The sequence below is a fragment of the Coptis chinensis genome, chromosome 7 (genome assembly GCF_015680905.1).
Source record: "Coptis chinensis isolate HL-2020 chromosome 7, ASM1568090v1, whole genome shotgun sequence".
In the NCBI taxonomy this organism is placed as follows: domain Eukaryota; kingdom Viridiplantae; phylum Streptophyta; class Magnoliopsida; order Ranunculales; family Ranunculaceae; genus Coptis; species Coptis chinensis.
The window spans coordinates 91,288,898-91,312,346 of NC_141462.1; the positions used below are offsets into that span (position 1 = coordinate 91,288,898).

The following is a 23,449-nucleotide window of genomic DNA, read 5'->3' on the forward strand; positions in this document are numbered from 1 at the left end:
CAACATTACTCATTTTTGGTTAGATGGGAAGTTTCTGTCTACCCGCTTAAAATCCTATCATTCTTTAGAGGAATATTTATAGGCTAAATCTATGGTGCGCGAGATGTATGGTACGCCATTACATCTCGGCCACTCATACCAAGGGGTGCGTGTGTATTTAATGGCAAAGTACTGATCCAAAGGCCCAATATTACCTACGCACCATACGACCTGCGCACTGAAGACATACTCATATTTATATGCTTCTTGTCTCTTGAAAATCCTGGAGTTCAACCAAACTTTCTCAACGCTGCAAAATCATATATATTAGTATCTTTCTAAAACGTTTTCAGAAATAGTTATGCAATCACGAATCTTTACATCATACAGCATGATTCGACAAAATCAGCCTGCATTTTCCTAAAGTTTTGTTTTTTAATTGACAACAAAACATTGGACCCGGAAAGAGCGCACACATGACCAATTTTGACCAAAATGCCCAACCCTAAATAGAAAAAGAGCGGCCTCATTTTTCAAATTCAAATAAAAATTTCTTCTTCCTTTCAACGTCTTTCTCAGTTCAAAAAAATGGCCAACACTTCTCAAAACGACCTCTTCACATCATTAATCTCAGAGATAAAACAGTACAATGGCAAAGACCCACTTCTTCCATGGCTTCGGTAAGCCATACCCATTTCTTCATTGCCCACATTTTCACCTTCTTTCTACAAATAAATAACCTTTTTTTTTTTGGAAAACAGGGGAATCAAGAAAATGAGAGATTCTCTCCCTCCACACCTTCTCAAAGAGAAACTCCCTCGGTTTCTACAGAAATGTGCTCAGAATTTTCAGACTGATTCGAGATATCGAAATGACTTACGATATGTCCGAGTCTGGATTCGATTGGTAAGTAGTAGTAATAACTCATTTCTTGTTTATTTGGGTTGATTTACATAATATTTTTTGTTGTTGGTGTTGTTGTGGAGTAGATGGACTTTGTGGATAATCCAAAAAGGGTATTGAAGACGATGGAAATGAATAAGATTGGAATAAAACAAGCTTTGTTTTATCAGGCTTATGCATTGTACTTTGTCAAGCTTAAAAAGTTTGAGGAGGCCGAAAAGATTTACCATTTAGGAGTTCACAAGTAAGCTCGACCTTATTGATTTCATTTATAGTCTCATTTCCCTGCCTTATATTTGAGCCATTGTCCCTTTGATATACATGTATTTTCTTGAAGAGTTCTAGCATGTGTTGGAAATTGGAGAGTGTTTATATGAAGTGAGAAATGGTGCACCAATCTATTATTGTTTGATTAGTTTAACTGGGTAGATTAGAATGCATGATATTATTTCAAATTCGATGGTTACGTTTCACCTTCTTACTTGGGCTGGTGGGATTTTGTTTACACATTATGCTTTGCATACTTCAGTGACTTTCCCAAAATGTGCAAATGAATTTTGAGAGTTTACGTATTTCAGTGTGTGATGAGAAGATTAGTTATAATGTCTTCAGAATGGCCAACTTCATTGTACTGCTTAAGCACTTCTGTTGTTGGAGATTAGGATGTGGAGTCTTAAAAAAACTGTAGTACTTAGTCTGTTGCATATGCAAAATCTGCTGCAAGGACACCATGACCCCATGTCCCTTTTGGTCTTTTATCGGAAAATACTTTTTGACACTTGACTTTACTTCTTTTTCTCAATGATATAGTGTTTCTGTAAAATTTTGTTCAACTTCTACAGTTTTACGTGAAGTTTTTTGTTATCAGCAGCCATTGGTTTCCAATTTCATCTGATTCCACGGGAAAGGATTACAAAAATATGTGAGGTGTCAGCCATACTTGGTTCACTACATATTGGTTGGAGTTGTTTGCTACATATTTGTAATCTGTCGACTGTGGTGTCTTGGCAGAAGGCCACTCTACGATGCACAGTTTTCATTAAAGAGCATTTTTGACCACCTTCATCTCTTTTTGTTTCCTTAATTTTCTTGGTGAAGTATAATAGGTTTATAGAAAGATATAGCCTGTGGTTAATAATTATTGGTTTATTTAAATTTTGTATTAATCCGTATGCATCAGTAATTGTTCCACTGAAGAATTATCTTTGTCTAAAGCGCTTGACCAGTCTTGCAGAGCCAGCTGGAGAGTTGCAGAAATCATATGAGCAATTTCTTCTTCATATAGAGCTGTACAGGAAAAAGAAAACCAGGGTAATGCCTCTTCTTTTCTTTGTTACCGGCTGGTTTTCGTTCTATCTTCTCAATATTATTATAATCTAACCTGTAGCTAATGCACTTCAGCACCAGGAACGAAGAGCTACCATGGCTGCAAGGAGCACTCACTCCTATAACAAGGAAAATGAAAAGACCAACCAAGTAGCTTGCATAGCTGAAGCTAGGACCACAGGAGATAATTTGAAAGTAAATAGTGATTTTAAAGGTGTTGATGCCGAAAAGTTTAAGGAAGACTTTTCCATGGACAAGCGGAATGGGATATATGACTCAAAGGCTCTCTTGTCTTCTAACCATTTATCAAAGCAAAAAGAGAGCATTGACGTGGAACCAGATAAAGCTAACATGGGTGGCAGTGATGAAACAGTTGTGTTTAAGTTTGTCGATACTGCCATTGTTGGAAAGTTTGAAGCTGAAGATGCTTGTCACCATGGTTTGGTAGATCCCACCATTAACATGAAGGAGGCCATGAATGCCATCAATAACATGTTTCGGGAACCCTTAGAGCTGGAAGCATTACATAGGAGGAGATCACATAGGACTCGACCCAAAGTTAGTGAACAGAGAATTAGCAGCGGGTTTGAAATTTTTGTCGACGAAGACTTGGATAAGGGACTGGACTTGTCTGACGAGAACAAAGAAAATGGTGCTCTACCCTCAAGTTCAGCATTTATAAGTACTACAAAGCCAGCAGCATCTATTGGACTTGAAACCAAAACACGGTCGCCTCCTCAAGAAACTTATAAATTTTTTGTTGATGATGAATATAGTGAATGTAGTGGTGGAATTGATGACAGCAATTGTCAAGATGCTTTCATATTTCCAAGTGCAAACGATCTTCTATCTCCTGGATCTGATGGTCAGGATGTGCAAGGCTCGCCAATCATGAAATTCAGAGAGGATACAGTTGTTGGTAGGTTTGTGGGATCTGCCATTCTTGATGAGCCTGAGGTGGAAAATGCTTGCCACCATGGACTACTAGACCCCACAATTAATTTGAAGGAGGCCATGGATGACATAAACAGCATGTTTGGAAAGCCTTTAGATTTTGTGAAGACAAATAGAATAAAGAATCAAGGGAAAAAGGTGGATAAGGAAAGAGATTATGGGGGATTTTCCGTACTGCCCGATGAAGATTTGGAAACACCACTTCTGCCACAGACATCATCATGTTCATCCAGCAAATTCGGCAGTGAAAGCGATCTTTTCGAGTTAACAATAAACACAAAGAAAGCGATGGATGATATCAATGAGATGTTTGGAATGCCATTGGATTTCTGAAAACATGTGAGGAACCTGTCTTTCTTCTTGGGTTTCTAGTGTAATTGGAACACAAAGCATCTTGTTTGTCAGCAAGGATAATTCCATCTATATTCCTTCCATTTTCATGGGAAACCAAAACATAAAGAAAGACTCAGAGACAATGTATTCGTTCCACCACCAGTCCATACTTCAACTGGTGTTTCCTCAAAAATGTTATCAACCAACCTGAAATTGGATTATATTTGTTTTGAATAAAGAAGCGCGTGTTTTTCTCGGTTGATGGATGGGATAAATTTCATAAAAAAAGGTATGTATATGCTCTGGAAGCTCCAGCAGGTACCATTTTGGTTGACCCCAGGCCCAAAATATCTGATTGCTTATTCGAGTTGAGGAACTTCATTTTTGAATAGCCAGAAATTGCAAGATGCGCCTGTATTTAAGTGAACCAAGTCAGTTATAAATAACAATATATAATAGCAACAATAAAAATTCGGGATGATGACAAGAAATGCAATTTGCATGACTAGAAAGTAACAATCATATACTTGATCACTTTGCAGGTAGTGGTAGTTCTCAGCTTATGATGAGACTTGGAGTAAGTACTAAACTGAGCATTTATTCTCATAAACAGAAGATCAGTGTTTGCCTATAAGAACACAATCCACTCTATTTTAATTTCAATAGCTGACTTCTGTAAGTCTGATCATCAATGACTTCGTCGTGGCACTAAGATGGGCAATTACCTTTGTGACAGAACATGACAAGCATTGACAATATGCAGAATTAGACAGTCTCCTTTAATATGAAGAATACACGAATTATGGCATATAACGAGTTGCTAACTTGCTATGATAAAATAAAATAAAGACAGATTGAAACGATGAGTAGAAACTTACATGGTTACATGTGAGGTTTGTCGTAGGGTTAGTGTTCCCAACTTTAATATTTTCTCATCAGTTTTTTGGTTTCCTCACAATATCTCACTAATTTGCTAGTAAACATTGATGAAACCAGCATCAACCCAACAGTTAGAATACAAAATTGTGTATCTACTTTGGTTTTATTTCAGGCAACACTTTAAGGGCTTAAGTTACTCATATAAAGAACATTATATCAAGTGTGATTTACTTGTGTCATATCTACTTGTATAGGCATAGGCCTCATACCAATTGCATTTCATTATTAGTTTGCAACAAACAAACGTGTGATTCTATTTTTTTCCGATGAGTAATGTGCACGTGATTCGATTTGAGCGATACGTATGTTTGTTTTTAAATTGAAAACCATGATATGTCACATTTTGAGCATCATCATCCTATTTCAGACCCAAACACGGATTTAATCTTGATTCTGAACTAAGCGAGGTTCACTAGATTTGTGGTGTGAATTGATATTTTATAACTGTTAAATTATAAAATCAAAATAACTGTGCTTTGAGAATTCCCTTTGATCCATGTACTTTGAAAATTCACTTCATAATTTTGGATAAAGTAAAAGACACCAATTTATTCAGACAAAAATGGTAAAATCAACATTCCAAAAAATCAACCAAAAATTACAACGCCAAGAAGAAAGTACAACCAGATGATCAATAGCAGTGACTAGGACGGAAGGCCAATGGTCCTGCAGAATACACCACAGCTTCATATTTCTTTCCAAACAATCTCTTGTTTTCATACCGAAGAGGGGCACCATCAATTCCATAATTGATATTGGAGATGTTGCTGCAGTTAGAGTCGGAAGAGGAAAGCAAGCGCACAACACAGGCATGGAGGGGATGGTCTAAGATGTGCTGGTCCATTTTGAATCCATCAAGTTGGCCATAGAAATAACCCTTCTCATTTGTGGGAAACACCTTGTACAAAGATACTCGGTTCTTATGGTCTCTGCAGGTAACACTCACCTTGGCTGAAGGGAGGGGTTTGGCCCCAGTTAAAGACCATGTCCCGTAATGCTTGCAGCTCTGGCAGTAAACCATGCCTTCCACCACTACATCGACTTTGTTCTCTTCTGATTCCAAGTAGGAGGATTCTTCGACACCATTAACGAAAGCGAAGGCTGTTGATAAAAGAAGCAAAGAGATAGCAATGATGTGCTGTTGTCTCGCCATATCTTCTTGAAGGGTAGGCGATTAAGAGCTAAAAGGCTAAAGAAGATACGTGAAGGATGAAGAGAAAGGGAATGTTCGAAGCTTATATATAGTGTTGCATAGTTCATTTTTTTCTCACTACGTGATCAACACATTCATTTAACTATTGGTGTTGGAGACTTGGAGCTCATCTATCTATACGTGAAGGCCATTTTCATTTGTTCAAAACTAAATAAGTGTTTCTGGTTGGGATTGGAATCAATTTAGTAGACTTTGTACTTATTTTAACAAGGATTATTGCTGTCAGACACAAAGCCATTGATATAATACACATATATTGTAGTAATTTAGAGTACTATTTTTGGTGCCACAATTGTTTAATAAAGAACCATGGTGGTCATGGGCCAATAATCCTCTTTCCTCATCGTGGGAGATTTGTTGTTGTACGTTAAAGTGGCACCCATGGCTTGCATCCCTAGCTTATTGATTGAGATCAGACCAAGGTAGATTGCCTGAATCCTGTTCACAGTAGATTTGTTGTTGTACCCTCAAGTTCAGCATTTATAAATACTACAAAGCCAGCAGCATCTATTGGACTTGAAACCAAAACACGGTCGCCTCCTCAAGAAACTTATAATTTTTTTGTTGATGATGAATATAGCGAATGTAGTGATGGAATTGATGGCAGCAACTGTCAAGATGCTTTCATATTTCCAATAGCTCCTGGATCTGATGGTCAGGATGTGCAAGGCTCGCCAATCATGAAATTCAGAGAGGATACACAAAAATTCCGTCCATATTCCTTCCATTTTCATCGGAAACCACAAAAAGTGAGTATAAGAACTGTAAGTTAATTATTAATCCATTTTGAGTTGTTTCGTACTTTTTTGAACATCATTAGTTCTTAGTGGTTTGTACAGGTGATAAGGTGATTTATGGAGTATGCAATCTATGTTGTAATAAGTTTTGAATGGAAAAGAAGAATTAGAACAACTAGTGTACAACTATATCATGTGAAGAAAAAGATAATGAAACTTTTACTCTCATGTTGATGCTCTGTGCTTGTACCTTCTACGCGGAAGTGTAATTCTATGAAGACCGTCAAGTCTTTAACTAACTTATGTAACTTGGTACATCTCTTTAACAGGACCTCTGTCAGCATTCAGGAGCAAAGTTAGCTCCAATTTTCTCCTCCCTGGCATGAACCATCGAATTGATTACTCAACCTTTAGAAATGGACAGTTTCCTTACAACCTTACTGGGCTTGCTTGTGTTTGAAAATTTTGGATGATATTTGAAGCCAATACTATACATTCGGATAGGAAATATCTAGTTTATTATAGCAGTAACAGTAACAACTAACAAGTAAACATCTTACCCTCTGATCATTATTATAGGATAATTGGTAAAATTTCTCTTTGCAGTTCCTCAAGTACTCAAGTACTCCACTGCCTTGCATTGCAGTTCTACGGAGAGGAGAATTCGAATGTGTGTTGTGGGCTGTCCATCATGTGAATTCAGGCGCATATTCACGTGATGTTGCATTTACATGTGAAAGAAGTATGGCTTTTGTTATAAAACTTATTGTTATGTTTAATGGTTCTTTTTCCCCTTTTACTTTTACTTTTATTTTGGGCGTCTCACGACTGTGTTGCAACGTGCATGAAGAAGTATACAGTTAAGTTAAGGGAGGGGTTCTAGGAATATATTTTATCTTAATACTTAAACAAACTCAAAATCGTTAGGACATTTATAAGTTTTGGATTAGGCTAATTTTTTGTAGATATGATTTCTTAACTATTCTAAACATTGTCACAAATAATCAAAAAAATCAATAAATTTCAAACTTACCGAATATAGTTAGCAATTTACAAAATTTGACTAATTGTAGACCATTCATTTTCACTATTTTTGATACTATATTTGACAAGTTTAAATTTTTTTGATTTTTTTGATTATTTTGTAACAATGTTTAGAATAGTTATGAGATTATATCTACATAAAATTAGTTTAATTCAAAACTTATAAATGTCCTAACGATTTTGAGTTTGTTTATGTGTCAAGATAAAATATGTCCCTAGAACCCCTCCCTACAGTTTATATATAGATATGTATAGTTTCTTTGCATCTTACATTGCAATCTCTAAAGCACGGACGCATCTCCTAATAGGTTGTGTTCGCGTTGAACGCGGACACGGACGCGGTATGGACGTGCGTCGGACGCGGTTAACATGGTCAAGACGTGGTCAACTAAATCGGACGCGGGTCAAGACACAGTCAGGACGCGATCAATATGGTCAGGACACGGATTTTGACCTAAAAAAATAAAAAATAAATCAAAATAATATTAAAAAACTCAATTTTTTCATTTTTTTTGTTTTGTTAAGACTTATGACATGTTTTTAAAATTTGATTAGAAAATATTAAACTTAATTTTGTGGCTATTTATTTTTACTAGTTTTGAATTTATGAATATTGATACATTTAATTTAGTTTTTAATGTTTAATTTATATAAAATAAATTTATAAATATTAATTAATTTCCGTGTCTTTTGCCGTTTGTCGCGTTTGCGTTCTACTTTTTTGAGATATAACCGAGTCGCCGCGTCCGTATCTGCGTCAGTATCTACGTCCGCGTCCGCGTCCGTGCAACATATATTGTAATCGCAATCTTAATGCAACCAATGGCAGGAGCCTTCTTGCTTCTCGATACACATAGCATTTTAGTCTAGGCACTGCCATCATTGGAGTATGTACGGGAGCTAGCGCCAGAGCTGTCTCAATGACTGAACTTTTTGAAACCAATAACTTCAGTTTCAGTTTGAACTACTAGTAAGTACGTTGCACGTGTTATGAAACTTAATAGATAATCACTTCAACAAACAATATTATGGAACTACAGATTTCCACCAAAACCAATAATATCCTATAATTTGGTGGTTCAAAAGAAAATATGAGTCATAAGTATCATTTTTCATTTGCAAATCTGATTCAATGTTTGTAACAATGAAATTGATTAAACTAAGCTGGTAGTGGAACGAGCGGGACTGGGGAAAAGAAATGAATGTAACCAACATCAGGAGTAGAGACCACATTGCTCTAAAGATAAAAAGTAAAACCAATTTTTATAGCATCTAAGTTGCGACTGAACAGGATAGCCACTTTCGTCGACCTTATTCTTATTGATTTAGACATTCTGCGGCATACTGGTGCAACCTAGGGTGTTCAAGAAGATCGATATGAAAATATTAGTTTGTCAATATCAATATATATCTCCACGGATGTGAGTACAGATCTAATATTGATTTCAGTATAACCAAGAGAAACCATGGTTAGTTCAGTGCATGATGAAAGCAGTTAATATACGACGCATGAAATGAGAATTTGGAGTTACAATTGCCTAAGAGAGTCCCTTGCGGCAATTAGTTTTACTATTGATCAATTATATCAAGTACATTGAGCATCTGCTGATTTAAATACCGAAATAACAACTGCATTTGAAAATAGCTTAGTATCACTAAGTATGCAAATGCATTCACCAGGTGTGGAATAGCAATAAAAACCGTGATATATTAAGGAAACACATAAATTGTACCCATCAGAGCAGATACATGCTTAAACTTTGTTTTCCGACTCTTTTTCTATCCCATAAATGTTTTATCTTCCTTGATCGTAAAGACACAAAGCAACTCCAGGATTCACTGCACATTAGTTAAACAACGCAACCAATAGAAAGTTTATAATAAGATAACATGTCGGTATAGGTGAGGATAACACAGCAAGGGCTTAAACGAAAAATAAAAATTACCTGCTTTCTATTTTTCCAAGTACATGAACATTCAAAGTCACAAAAAAAAATTGCACTCATACTAACTGAATAAATATTTTTTGAGTTGCTTTTGTACCTTAGTGAATTGCTTTATGTCTGTCATAGTAGTATACAATGTTGGGAAAACAGGATGAGTACTAAAACAGAAGGTATATAAGCCAAAAACTGTAGGAATTTGACCAAGTTCAAAACCTTTCCCTTTTCATGAAATCCAACTCCAACAACTGCACCAGTCCAGAGAACAGCAGCAATGACGATAACAGAAGCTACGACGATAAATAAGATAGCTTGCTCAAGTCGCACTAACAACATCCTCCAACTCCATCAACTGCACCAGTCCAGAGAACAGCATCAATGACAATAATAGAAGCTATGACGATAAATAAGATATAGCTTGCTCAAGTCGCTTAACAACATTGAAGGCATAATTATTAGAGTCACTATTATCACATAACCAACTTTCTCACTAACGTTAATCCATGAATACTGAAATCTAGTTTCACGGAATAGGTTATGTAGGTTATCTCTTGGCTAGTATTAGGAATCCCATGGAAGCAAAATAAAGTACAGGTGCATGAAAATTGATAGCACTACCCTCCCAATGCACCTTGGATAAGTTTTCATTTTTGTATCAAAATCCATGCAACTTCGGATTAGCAACCATATGAAGAAACCCGAGGCAGCTATGGTGAAGAAAAGTATCGAGCTTAATCACCCTCCACAGTGACAATGTAATAAAAAAGAGGAGTAGAATCAGATTATAAGGACAAAGAAAATGAAAAGAAAGAAGAGAACCTGATAAAGCAACAGAAATATGAATCCCAGATTATTGTGAACTTGGAAATCACTTAAGAAATAAATGTATGCAAGTATGCAAAACCAAACATGATGAAATAAATCAATCTATTAGCAATGTATTATGCATCCATCTTTTGTTGTTAATCAAACAAATAATTGGAAAACACAATGAAGTTCTTGCACAATATGCCAGCTTCTAATTTGTTATTGTACCAGGTTTCACGTATGTCTTTATATATCAGAAAGTACATATGGCCTAAAACAGTTCAGTTTCCGAATCCATGGAATACTGGAAATATACTAGACTTTGTAATAGATGACAGAAAAATGTGTGTACATGCTAAACAAAAATTTGCAAAACATAAAACATGTCGAATACAATTAAAACTAGGAACCGAAGATAGTTAGGAACTGTTTCAGCAAGATTTGCCAAAACACACCAGTTGAGGGTTGGAAGTAATGTTTTTTTTGGAGATGGTGATTGGGGAAAGATGAGACTGGACTTCGGTTTTGAAGTTGCCTACGTACCCAAAGATATTGCTTGGGATCAAGTCTCGTTTGCGTAGTTCTGGAAAAATGACGAAGATTGGATTTTATAGGTAGGATTGGTGATAGTTACTTCCTCGTTCTCCAATATTCCAATCGTGGGATAAAGTTGGAGAACTGGCGGGAGAACCGGCCCAATCATGGGATGAAGTTGGAGAATTGGCGACACATCTGTCACCGTGGAATGAAATGGAGAACCGGGCGGGACATCCGGCGGATCGTGGGATGAAGTTGGAGAACTTGCGGGACATCTGTCAGCTCGTGGGATGAAGTTGGAGAACCGACGGGACATCCGCCGATCGTGGAATGAAGTTAGAGAACTCATGGGACATCCGTCACTCGTGGGATGAATTGGAGAACCGGCGGGAGAACGTGAGCTCGTGGGATGAATTTGGAGAACTGGCGAGAACCGCCGGTTTCGTGGGATGAAGTTGGAGAACCGGGCGGGGAGCTGTCAGCTCGTGGGATGAAGTTGGAGAACTGGCGGGACATCTGTCAACTTGTGGAATGAAGTTGGAGAACTGGCGGGAGAACTGTCAGCTCGTGGGATGAAGTTGGAGAACTGGCGGGACATCAGTCAGCTCGTGGAATGTAGGCTTTGAGCATGGGCTTTTTCATAGATAAGCTCTGAGCGTGGGCTTGTTTATAGTTGGGCTCTGAGCGTGGGCTTGTTTATAGTTGGGCTCTGAGTGTGGGCTTGTATTGAATTGGGCCACATTTGTGGGGGCCGGAATAGGAACCAAAGATAGTTAGATGTGAACGGCATGGTAAGAGAAGTAAATGCTAAACTGATCGAGAAGGAAATTATTTTAAATCGTTACATAAATGTTGGTGAGCACTTATTACCTAAATTTATATGATTGCGAGGCACTTCTAGAACTGGGGTGTTTGTGTTCTAGGCTGTCGCAATAAGTTGATACCCCGCCGTGTTTGGGTTGTAAATGCACAACTTCGGGAGAGTAAAAGATTACTAATTGAAAAAAAAGCAAGAAAAAAGAAATTTAATGTTATAATTTAGATAGAAATTTCTATAAAGTAAACTACGTCACATTGTGAAGCATTGTATGTCAATTTCCTTAGTTAATATTTCAGTGAGTATTATCAAAACGATAATTCTCTTATCAGATTTTTAGGCTACAAAACCAAATAACAATATATATAAAAAATAAAACAGTAATGAAGCAGATGGCAGAAATAGGAATAGAAACAGAACAGCAATGAAGCAAAATGCATGAACTACATGAACACTCCAATAACTACAAAATTTGAGAGAAACAAAAGAGAAATCTTACTTCTTCCATGGCGAATTAATGTGTCGAAAGCAAGTTTCCGCATTATATATAAGATAATAACCTAATTGTTGCCAACTGTTCTGATAATTTTCCAAAAAAAAAATCAATTGATCCATTCCGGAGCAGTACCGTTTTAGTTGGGTCCATCCGAATACAAGATGCCTCTCTATTTAAGTGAACCAATAAGTAACAATATGATAGCAACAATAGGAATTCGGGAGGATGACAAGAGATGCGTTTTGCTACCAGAAAGGAACAATCATATACTTGATCACTTTGCAGTTAGTGGTAGTTCTCAGCTGAGGGTTGGAGTAAATACTAAACTGAGCATTTATTCTTATAAACAAGAAGATCAGTGTTTGCATATAACAACACAATCCACTCTATTTTCAATAGCAGACTTGTCACTTTTGTAAGTTTGATCATCAACTACTTCATCGTGGCGCTAAAATGGGCATTTAGTGAAAGCGTGACAGCATTAGACCCTTAATAGTTCAACTTGATACAATGATATTAAAAAAAAAAAAACCATTGAAAAGATAGAAACTTACCTTTGAGTTTTGTCCTAGGCTTAGGGGCTATTTGTTTTTTTGTGTTAAGTTATAAGAGGACTTATAAGACCATGTGTTATAAGAGGGTCTTATAAGATGGTCTTATAAAGTGGTTTGTTTTTTATTTTAAGTTCCTCTTATAAGCACTTGTAAAAATAGAAAAAACAAATACATGACATCTTATAGATGGTTATTTGACAAATATAACCTTACTTTACATCACATTTAACTTGAATATACTAATTTGAAACAAACGTATAGTTTGATTTTCGGTTTCAAATCAATTTTAATAATTAGAATATCGATTTTAGAAAACTACCTTAATTGGCAGTGGTGGTGGTAGTGGAGGTGATGATATTGGTTTTAATAGCACGGTGATGGTGATGGTAGTAGAAGTGATGGATGTCTTAATAGCACGGTGGTGGTGGTGGTGATAGTCTTAATAGTACAGTGGTGGTGGTAGTAGAGGTGATGATATTGGTCTTAATAGTACGGTGGTGGTGGTGATAGTTTTAATAGTACGGTGGTAGTGGTGGTGGAGGTAATAATGGTGGTGGTGATGGTGGTGGTAGTGGTAGCAGTGGTGGTGGTGGTGGTGGTCGGTGGTGGTTAGGGTAATGAAGTTATTTGGAAAATAAGATAATGAAAAGAGAAAAAGAGAGAAATGAGGCTAGGAGTATATGGGCCGGGGGTGTTTGTGTGGCGTTTTTGAGTTATAAGACTTTATAGAATTGAAGTAGATCTAATTTTGATACTTATATAATTAGAACCTCTTATAAGACATTTCTAGTAGAATGCCTCTTATAAGAGGCAAAAAACAAACAAAAAAAATGTCCAAAATCACTAGGCCACATCTTATAAGAGGTTATAAGACCTCAAAGTCTTATAAGAGGCAAAAACAAATGGCCCCTTAGTGTAATCCACATTGGTTTAACTTCTATATTTTTTCGTCATTTTTTTTTGTTTCCTCACAATATCTCACTAATTTGCTAGTAAACATGGGTGAAACCAGCACAATGCCGCAAACAGCAACAGTTACAAGATTAGCTAGCAAAATTGTGTGGTGCCATTTCTGGTAACACTTCAAGTTACTCGCACACGTGCATTTCATTAGTTTGCAACAAACGTGTGATTCAATTTTTTCCCGATATGTAATGTGTGATTTGATTTGAGCAATATTTATGTTTGTTTCTAAATCGAAACCCGTGATATGTCACATCATCCTATTTCAGACCCAAACACTGATGTAATCCAGATTCTGAACTAAGCGAGGTCCAGTAGTTAGCTTGTTGATGTGAATAGATATTTTAGAACCGTTCAATAAATAAACAAGATCCATGTACTCTGAAAAATCATTTCATGTTGTAGCAAAAAAAAAAATCATTTCATAACTTTGGATAAAGTAAAAGACTCCCATTTATTCAGACAAAAATGGCAAAATTATTAAAATCAACCAAAAACTACAACGCCAAAGAAGAAAGTATGACCATGATATATGATCAATAGCAGCGACTAGGAAGGAATGCCAACGGTCCTGTAGAATACACCACTGCTTCATACTTCTTTCCAAACAACCTCTTGTTTTCATACCGAAGAGGGGCACCATTAATTCCATCATTGATATTGGAGATGCTGCTGCAGTTAGAGTCAGGAGAGGAAAGCAGGCGCACCACACAGGCCTGGAGGGGATGGTCTAAGATGCAATTATTCATTTTGAATCCATCAAGTTGGCCATAGAAATAACCATTCTCATTTGTGGGAAATGCCTTGTAGAAAGATACTCGGTTCTTATGGTCTTTGCAGGTAACACTCACTTTGGCTGAAGGGACGGGTTTAGCCCCAGTTAAAGACCATGTTCCATAATATTTGCAGCTCTGGCAGTAAACCATGCCTTCCACCACTACACCGACTTTGTTCTCTTCTGATGAGGATTCTTCGAAACCTTTAACGAAAGCAAAGGCTGATGATAAAAGAAGCAAAGAGATAGCAGTGATAAGCTGTTGTCTTGCCATATCTTCTTGAAGGATTGGCGATGATTAAGAGCTAAAAGGCTAAAGAAGATACGTGAAGGATGAAGAGAAAGGGAATGTTTGAAGCTTTTATATAGTGTTGCATAGTTCATTTTTTCTCACTACGTGATCAACACATTCATTTAACTATTGGTGTTGGAGACTTGGAGCCCGTCTTTTTTCTTTCTCAGTAAGCAAAATTTTGTATTGATGGAGCTCATCTATCTATACGAGAAGGCCATTTTCATTCTGGTTGGGATAGGAATCAATTTTGTACTTATTTTAATAAGGATTATTGCTGTCAGACACAAAGCCATTGATATAATAGACATATATATTGTAGTAATTTAGAGTACTAGTTTTGGTCCACAATTGTTTAATAAAGAACCATGGTGGTCATGGTCCTCACTCCTCATCGTGGGAGATTTGTTGTTGTACGTTAAAGTAGCACCTATGGCTTATCTTAGGTTTATGTTCTTTTTAACATGTTAAAGGTGGATGGCTTGCATCCCTAGCTTATTGTTTGACATCAGACCAAGGTAGTTTGCCTGAATCCAGTTCATAGATTTAGGTTACTGTAAATAGTTCTTTAGGGCAGTTGCAGGTGAACTGATTAATTGATCCAGTTCAACCTCAAGCTGACGGAATAGGTACCGACTATAATTCATGATAGTAGGCCAAGTTCACTTAAAACATAAAAAGATTGTTAATAGGCCGGGTTATAAACTTATAACCATGCTAGAAAATCCAGAAGTTATATTTCAATACAGCAATACTTTGGTCTCTGTAAAGTAATCTGTTCAAACTACGTTTACTGTGTTTCCAAGTAATCTTTGAAGAGTGGTCACTAGGTTGCTGAAAGCCAGTACTTGCATATAAGATCCTCCCTGGATTGTATGCCATATATCTGTACCTGGGTTCCGACAGAAGTGGTTATTGAAAAACAATTTCAGCCTAATATAAATGAGGAAGTCCACGCATCCACTGTAGAGACAGCTGAAATAGAAGCTTGAAAGTAAACCCAGATTAGGTGATACGCGAACTTGACAAAAAGGGAACAGTGAGTGACAGTTGAAGATAAAATCTTGTGTATTTCGTCTATACATTTTTGCAAACTTCTACAGAGTATGAAAGGTACATTAGTATACACAACACAATTCTCTCATTTATATACATTAGTTACATAACATCTTGTTACTCCCACAAGGTACAAGTAGTACCAACCTAATACAGCTGCCCGCAAACAGAAAAAAAGGACTACAGGACTATAGCAATTCCACAATTGAAAGGCATAAAGTTACACCGCTTAGCCTGCTGCTTCAGAAATAATCTCCAGCTCTGCCCACCATAGAGGAGATATTTTTGGTGTAGCTCCATCTGGTGTAATTGCGGCAATCTCTCTCAAACGGGCTACCACTTCTCTTATTGTTGGTCTCTGCTTGGGGTCACCATGGATGCATGACATTATCACCTCACATAGTTTGTTGAGCTCATCCTCTGAGAAAGATTTCAGGGTTGGATCTACCATGTCTCTAACAGGTGACCCCTTTCTCAAATATTCTGATGCCCATTCTACAATGGGGTTATTCTCAGCCGAAAATGGAAGCTTACCTGTTACCATCTCCAGCAATATTATGCCGAAATTGTAAATGTTGGTCTGGAGATCTGGTGACAATGTGTCAATTGACTCTGTCCCTGCTGACCCCATCTTGGCCATAGCTGGCTCATTCCATACACTGTGATCCGAGATCTTGGCTGCATAATCTTCAGTTAAATACACATTGCTAGATTGCAAGTTTTTATGGATTACAGGAGGGTTAAGCTGATGCATATGCTCAAGGCAATATGCAATCCCCATTGCAATCCAGACGTACACCCCAGTCTAAGTGTTCTGCTTCTTTTACTGCAAACAGACAAAGAAATGGATAAGCAACTTTAAGAAACTTCAGATTCTAAAACTGTACTTTCATAGTTTCATGGGACAAGAAGTGAAATGCCTTGGCTCATGCTTAGTGGTTAGAGACACTAATCATACTTTTCTGATCCGGAAAAAAAATAAAAATACTAATCAACCCTTCGATACCAAAATACGGAATGATCGTACTACATATTTGTAACGGCATAAGACATGAAATATAGTAATCTATTCAAAATTTTCATTTGCTTCCAAAAGAGACTTAGTCGTTAACATTTCAAAATATAGTATATTGAACCAATCATACATAAATAATACACCAGGCCACTAATAAAATTAAAGTTGACTTGGCAAACAACTGATAGAGAAAGTACAGACTAAATATTGGATAATAAGTACATATAGTATTCCTCTATAGAAACCATGAGGACTGAAAAAGGATACTCACTATGCAGATGCTCAAAGAGAGTTCCATTAGGAGCATACTCGAAAACCATCATCCTGGTAAAAGGTTTAACCTCCTCGCAATACCCAAGAAGGTTCATGAAGTTCTTGTGGTTAACTTTTGATAAAGTATCTATCTGAAACCACAATAAAAATAGAGTTTGGACTCTAGCTAGAGTATATACATTGCAAAAGATTTTTTGAACTCTGCTGATGGAATACCTTTTTCCTAAATTCTGCCTCAAACTGTTTGGACCAATCTTTGGCAGATGTCACTGCAGTGGATGCTACTGCTATCTCAACTCCACTCGATAGCGTTCCTTTGTACACTGTTCCTTCTGACGAAGATCCAATTATATTACTGAAATCTTCACAAGCTGCTTCAACCTCTGATCTCTTGAGATTTGGAACACCTAATTGCAGCCCCCATCAATTATATGTAAACGGAGAAAAATATATCTTACATAAAAGTATAAGTGTGCACCTATAAAGAGATAGAGAGCAAACAAAGCACGACGGATACATGCATTAGGATGGGATAAGAACCTATCTGTGCACATGCCTTGCTAAAAGAGACTGGTATTAAAACTAACTTAGATGCGGGCCTATTGAAATGATTTCAAGTAAAGCAACTAGAGGTTTACCACTTGTTGCATGGGTTGGTGTGGGTATGTGAGTTACAGTCTGAGCTGCTAGCGAGCGTGAGTCCCTTCATTGCTTCTTTTGTTTACCATATCCCATGTGGTTGAAGCTGCTGGGGCTAAAGGGTGCGAGGTGGATATAACAAAGGTAAAATTTAGGATTCAGGGATTGGGGGATCAAAAGCTATCTCTGCAAATGTTAATTTATCTTCAACATATCACTAAGTTTAACAAGTAATAAATATTGTCAGCATTTCCTCATGGACTCAGGAGTCCAAAAATATCCTTGGCCCATAATAAAATGGCTGGGAAGAACAATTAAGTGGTATTGAAATGCACCTCTTTTTCATGACAACTACATATATGAATAAATTCTTTATAATCTTTAATCTTTTATAACTAACTAACCATTTAGTCAGAAAAACAACAACAAGTGAAGTATATGTCAGGAAGTGGTAGTATTTTGTGGTGTTAAGCAAGAAAGAAGGATGTTGGACCTTCACTCTTGACTGCAGATGATCTGGGTTCTAAGTCGAAACCTCACACTTTAAACAAAGCCTGGTGATTGAATTCTCTAAAAGGATTCAAAAGTCGGAAGATGAATAATAGTCTCTCTCTCTCTCTCTCCAGTTTCGAAGATACAAAACAGAAACATGCTGTGTCGGAGCTAAATGAGAGTCCTATATCTGTGCGAAATAGTTTAAAATTCTTTTAGGATTATGTGGAATCCATACGACCAAGAAAATGGCAGAACCTTCAGTTGCACTTAACAATATCTAGTCACTTCACTGGCAATTGACTTAATATTAGACATATCAGTATATCACTATCCAGTAAAGAAACAAATTGCACTGAGGTAATTAGAATGAGGACGAACCTGTTACAAATGCTTTCTGCAATTGCCCACTTAACCCTGTGGCCCAGGGTCTAACAGTAACCACCTTCTTCCCACGACAGAAGCATAAACCAATGACTGAAATGAGCAGGAAAGAAATTCCCGCAGCTCAGATAGAATTCTCCATTGCATTCCTTGTTTTGAGTGTGAAACAGTCCCTCTTGCTTGCGAGGGGCTATCTGAGGGTGGCAGTTGTGGGGACATACGGTGAGATGGAGGCAAAGCAATGACAGTGGGAATATTCTTTGGAGCGGCAGAAGTCAAATCTGGGGTTGGCGCAGGTGAGGGTGCAGGAGATGTCAGTGGGGATGATGACGGAGATCGGGAAGGAGAAAATGGTGACAGTGATGGCGATGAGATGAATGAAGGTGACACTGGTGGGGAACGAGAAGGTGATGTTGATCGTGATGATGCTGTGGACTGTGAAGATGAGGATTTTTGCCGTGTTTGTCCGTTTGAATCAGAAGCTGATCGTGACGATGCTGTGGACTGTGAAGACAAGGATTTTTGTCGTGTCTGTCCTTTTGGTACAACTTGTAGCATCCTAACATGAAGTAGGTTGTCATCTTGGACATTGTTCCTAAAAGAGATAAGATCCATGTCAGGAATCCCACTGAAAATAAAATGCTCACTAAGATCTCTGTTAATCATTACACGTAAATCCTAGTAAAGAAGAATTGCAGAGCCTGAAGGACAGATAGCACATGTCTACCTTCCAGACCCATACAAATGGGTGATGGGACAAATGAAAGTGCTTTTAGACAAACTTTCGGTGCCACAACCAAGAGATCTCCTCAACTAAAATCTAATATGAATGAGCATCAGAGATACATACTTTCCTGAAGACTTGGGCTATTATTACTTATTCTTACTTGCTTGTTCTTTATTTTCTAGCTAGTGTGCGCATATGCGCTTTGCATGTGTTCCCCAAATTAGTCTATTTAAGTGAGTGTTTCAACAAAACAAATTATTTACCAAGATAATAATTCTTGAATTTATTCAATATCAGTGTTTTAACGAAATGCCAACAGCACAATGCGTCAATAAAATGAAAGTTGCTACAATCTGAACTTCTAATTACGTCAAATGGTAATGCTCAATACTTTCATCTGTTAAAGCACTACAATATTTAAGTAGAACCCACAACACAATCACAGGTAGTGTTCATTCTTCATTGGTTTCATTATATTTAGTTGATTATGAAGATACATGTGAGTTGCAAATGCTCCACAAGTAGAACTAATTTTTCAAGTTGGCAGTCGAAAGAGTGGTGCGACATTTCTATATGATCTAACACTCTTACCACACTGTATTCTTCTCCTTTCAACATATTGAATTTCTTTTTACCACTTGGTATATGAGAGTTCTTAGGTGAGACCAATTGAGATTGATTATTATCATGAACCTTTGTGCTACTTGTACCATTAAGCCAGTGGTAATACATATGTGCTTGTGTTTTCATAAGAGAAAGCTTTCATAAGAACTTACCATGCAAAGGGTCTTCTATCACAAGATGCGCTCATTGCAGCATTGAACAGTAGGTCTTTATCTACTTGAAGCTCAGAAAGCTTATTAAGCTCAAGCATTTCAGAAGATAAGGTATCTAGGAAATAGTTGTTGTCGAGTAGGCTGAAACAGATTTGAAAAATGGGAGTTAGTTTAAGTACAGAGAAGAAAAGGAGTCTAATTTATGCTTTTTAATAGCTGTAGGCATTAGCTTACAGGATAGTCAAGGACGGGCTAGAGCTAAGGATGGCTGGAATTGATCCTCTGAAGTTATTGTATCCCAAGTCCAACATCTCCAGTTCCTTCAGTTCACCAACCTCTTCAGGGATGACTCCAAAAAAAGAGTTATTGCGTAAAACACTGCATCAAAGCACAGCTCCCATATTAAAACGAATGAGTAAAAGAAATGTGTGTCCATTGTTCTTAGCAATTTTCGTCATTTATGCTTCAATAAAATTTGTAAGGATGCAATCATAAACACCTGATATATGTGATGCACATGTATACCCACTGAGCTGGGATCAATATGAATATTCATTGTTTCAGACTTCGTTGCAACTTTGATATACTTACATAGATGTAATGTGTACAAGATTCCCAAGTTCAGAAGCCAGCGTTCCACCAAGACAAAGATCCTTCAAGTTCCTGTAAGTGTAAGTGTGAGAAATATTTCTTCAGAGACCACATTATACACCAATATAGCACTATGTCATACTTCATGTACCATTCATTGCTACACAACGGTTTCTTAATTTGTAATGATATGTGTTGTTGTTTTCAGAAACTTGGTAGAAGTCCAAGCATACTTTTGGCTTCTTTTTGAAGAAATTCCATTTCTTATAACCAATTCCTAAAAATCCATAACATGTCTACAGACTTTAGTTTTTTTTTTTTTTTTTTTTTTTTGATAAGCCCTTTAGTGTCAATCAACTTGCTCATTGCTGTTAAAATTTTCAGAATCATAACAAACCTAGGATACACGATTTACAAAGTTTCCAATTGGGGCAATTAGAAAGAAATGCACCAAAGTTGGATATGTTACACATCCAATAAATTAGAATAATGTACCTCAAGTCCACAACAATATATATATTCAAAAAACACAATAAACCAAAAGGTTTATCGACAATGGACTAGCTAATTTTGTCTAAAATCAAGATAATCAATGTATACAGAGATATTTCTGCTTCTGGACTACAATGATCATCTCATTAATTAGGCTATCACTAATATAATACCTTGCAATCAGCAATTTTACTTACAAAATCACAACTTTTCCATCAGAGCATTCAACACCAAACCAAGAACAAGGATTCTCCTCCCCATAATTCCTATTCCAATCCAACAAAGCACCATAAGGATCACTCACCACTCTCTCTCTAAACCTCAATAATGCCAAACCTGCAAAACAAATTCCAAACCATCTCTCAAAACACATTCATCTAAAAGCCCAACAAACTAAAATCATCAAAATCACTAACCTTCATCATTTAGAGACCAACAACACTGAGCCAACAAACATGTAGTAATCAACAACAAAGCAATCCGAAACTCATCATCCATAGCTTCTTTAACTTAATCTGCATGTACTCAAAACAGGAAAAAAAATATCTCACTTGTTGGATTTCATAGTAAATAAGTTGGCAGGAATATAAGTTTTCGGCGCGTTCACATTATTGCAGACTTATTTAGACTGAAAACGCGTGTCTATATCACCGTTTTTGTTATTTTATGTACTTTGACTTAACTAACAAGTGACAAACCCGATACATACAAAATAGTAAATCTAAAAAGTATCAGGTGCCGGCAGTGACTATTTCAGAAGAAGAAGACAAAAGAGGACCATGGTGTTGTGTTAAATTTTCACGTTTATTTATATAAAAAGCGGCCGAAGACCACTTGTTCCATGTGATGTTTAATTGTTTTTTTTTAACAAGGACGGATTACCGATAACATCGGGCCAAAGGTCCAAACGCAATATTTTGAGTGTTTTGTGAGCTATCCAGTATTTAGCTTGTGGTTGTATTAGTATTAGCACAAAATGGAGTGAAATATTGTGTTGAGGTCTGAAACAGTATAATTAATGGGGGTCCTGTATTGGGCACTCATCAAATGATTGGGCAAATTTGCTATATTACAAGTTTGCCATCAAAGTTTAGGTCCAACAACCAATCCAACCATAACGAATCCTTCGGATCGTTTGAGTGAAACGGTCTCTATAGCTTGAGCGTACACTTAAACGATCTCACCATGTAGTTTGAGTGTACACTCAAGTGGTCTGCGGGTGTCGTTTGAGACAAAACTCTTTGTTTTTTGCTAGACGATATGGCGGGGTCATTTGGACAGTCTCCAAGATAATATGGCGGGGTCGTTTGGGGACTCTCTTGGACGACATAGTTGGGTTGTTTGGACTTAAAAAATTTAATTTGTTTGTCACGATGTTCATTTTAAAAATCAACTTCTACTTAATCAACCCAAACTCAAACTCAAATTTGAAAACGACATCATCAAACTTGGGCAAACTCGAACTCAAATTTAATCAATTCAATCTTTCACCCAAACTCTAAAAAAAACATCAAGTTTGAAATCATCAAGTTTAATCAATCCAATATTCTACCCAATCAAATTTAATCAACCTAATCAAGTTTAATCAATCTAACCAAATTTATACTCAAACGAGACACAACTCGAATTGGGTGAAGTCGCCAACTTTAATTCTCATTGATTTACAACTCGAAGTATGAACATGACAGAAAACTTAAAGTTTTTGTTTGTTTGTTTTTTTTGTTTTTTTTTTTTTTTGGGTTCAGTCTCGCGAAAGAGATGATACCAGCTAAAAAAATTTGAAAAAAATAGTAGCTGGTATGCGTTAAGGGGAGTGTATTGGATTATTGTTGTTGGACTTTGGAGACTGCTCAATGCATTTTGATGAGCTACCGATTAAATCACCTAATTAATTGCTGTGCTGACTGTTGTAATTATGGGCAATCAGAACTTTTGAAGATTGAAATATGGTGTTTGAATATTCTCGTCATTTGTGCACTGGAGTATCAAAATTCAAAATAATGTTATAATAATGTATATAAGTATCCATCTGTTTATACTCTTCCAAGCAAATTACTATAGCATTAGTCGTTTCTGTGTGCTGATTGATTGCTACTATTTCGACATTATTGTGTGAAACTTTGTATTGCTAATTATTATCCAAAGAAAGTACACTTTCAATATCAGAGCATTCATTCCCTTGAAAAGTCAATTACATGACCCCAGCCACATAGAGTAAGTTGAGCGCTAACCGTCGTATCCTTTCATCACGTCGTTTTGAGATGGACTTTTTTTTCGATAATAGTTTTGAGATGGATTTCACAGCTATTATATGCTTCCGTTAAATTAAAATTAGCTAAATTATCTTAAAAACAGAAGAAAAGTCCCCTTTGTGGAAAACCGAGAGCTGAAC

The 23,449-nt window shown here is 36.8% G+C and overlaps 4 protein-coding genes across 5 annotated transcripts; 1 reads left to right on the forward strand and 3 right to left on the reverse strand.

The window, feature by feature from the left end:
- Nucleotides 1–425: 425 nt before the first annotated feature.
- On the forward strand, nucleotides 426–3,751 carry LOC147489919 (uncharacterized). 2 transcript variants are annotated; one of them, XM_086571368.1, is made up of 5 exons: nucleotides 426–659; nucleotides 741–885; nucleotides 969–1,126; nucleotides 2,109–2,193; nucleotides 2,284–3,751. In XM_086571368.1, exons 1-5 carry the CDS (start codon nucleotides 568–570, stop codon nucleotides 3,493–3,495), a joined length of 1,692 nt encoding a protein of 563 aa, XP_086427494.1. In that variant the 5' UTR covers nucleotides 426–567; the 3' UTR covers nucleotides 3,496–3,751. The 2 variants fall into 2 exon arrangements, with proteins under 2 accessions (XP_086427494.1, XP_086427495.1); XM_086571369.1 differs by having other exon boundaries at nucleotides 2,290–3,751.
- A 1,180-nt stretch (nucleotides 3,752–4,931) lies between these two features.
- On the reverse strand, nucleotides 4,932–5,713 carry LOC147489920 (non-classical arabinogalactan protein 30-like). The gene has a single exon (XM_086572515.1). It carries the CDS (start codon nucleotides 5,585–5,587, stop codon nucleotides 5,066–5,068), a length of 522 nt encoding a protein of 173 aa, XP_086428641.1. The 5' UTR covers nucleotides 5,588–5,713; the 3' UTR covers nucleotides 4,932–5,065.
- Nucleotides 5,714–13,980: 8,267 nt separating this feature from the next.
- On the reverse strand, nucleotides 13,981–14,787 carry LOC147489921 (non-classical arabinogalactan protein 30-like). Its single transcript, XM_086572405.1, has one exon. The coding sequence runs from the start codon at nucleotides 14,592–14,594 to the stop codon at nucleotides 14,082–14,084; it is 513 nt and encodes a 170-aa protein (XP_086428531.1). The 5' UTR covers nucleotides 14,595–14,787; the 3' UTR covers nucleotides 13,981–14,081.
- A 943-nt stretch (nucleotides 14,788–15,730) lies between these two features.
- On the reverse strand, nucleotides 15,731–21,692 carry LOC147489922 (protein MALE DISCOVERER 2-like). The gene is given in 11 exon segments (XM_086571979.1): nucleotides 15,731–16,456; nucleotides 16,458–16,494; nucleotides 16,955–17,087; nucleotides 17,173–17,363; nucleotides 18,469–18,592; nucleotides 18,595–19,066; nucleotides 19,975–20,115; nucleotides 20,209–20,352; nucleotides 20,566–20,637; nucleotides 21,255–21,393; nucleotides 21,474–21,692. Coding segments are annotated over 11 exon segments (2,094 nt in total). The 5' UTR covers nucleotides 21,556–21,692; the 3' UTR covers nucleotides 15,731–15,897.
- Between the last annotated feature and the right edge of the window lie 1,757 nt (nucleotides 21,693–23,449).

Excerpts from the sequence above, each read along its gene's own strand:
- LOC147489919 (XM_086571368.1), top strand. The coding sequence starts at position 568 with ATGGCCAACACTTCTCAAAACGACCTCTTCACATCATTAATCTCAGAG. Across the intron at positions 886-968 it reads TCCGAGTCTGGATTCGATTG|ATGGACTTTGTGGATAATCC; the intron begins GTAAGTAGTAGT and ends GTTGTGGAGTAG. Across the intron at positions 1,127-2,108 it reads TACCATTTAGGAGTTCACAA|TCTTGCAGAGCCAGCTGGAG; the intron begins GTAAGCTCGACC and ends GCGCTTGACCAG.
- LOC147489920 (XM_086572515.1), bottom strand. The coding sequence starts at position 5,587 with ATGGCGAGACAACAGCACATCATTGCTATCTCTTTGCTTCTTTTATCA.
- LOC147489921 (XM_086572405.1), bottom strand. The coding sequence starts at position 14,594 with ATGGCAAGACAACAGCTTATCACTGCTATCTCTTTGCTTCTTTTATCA.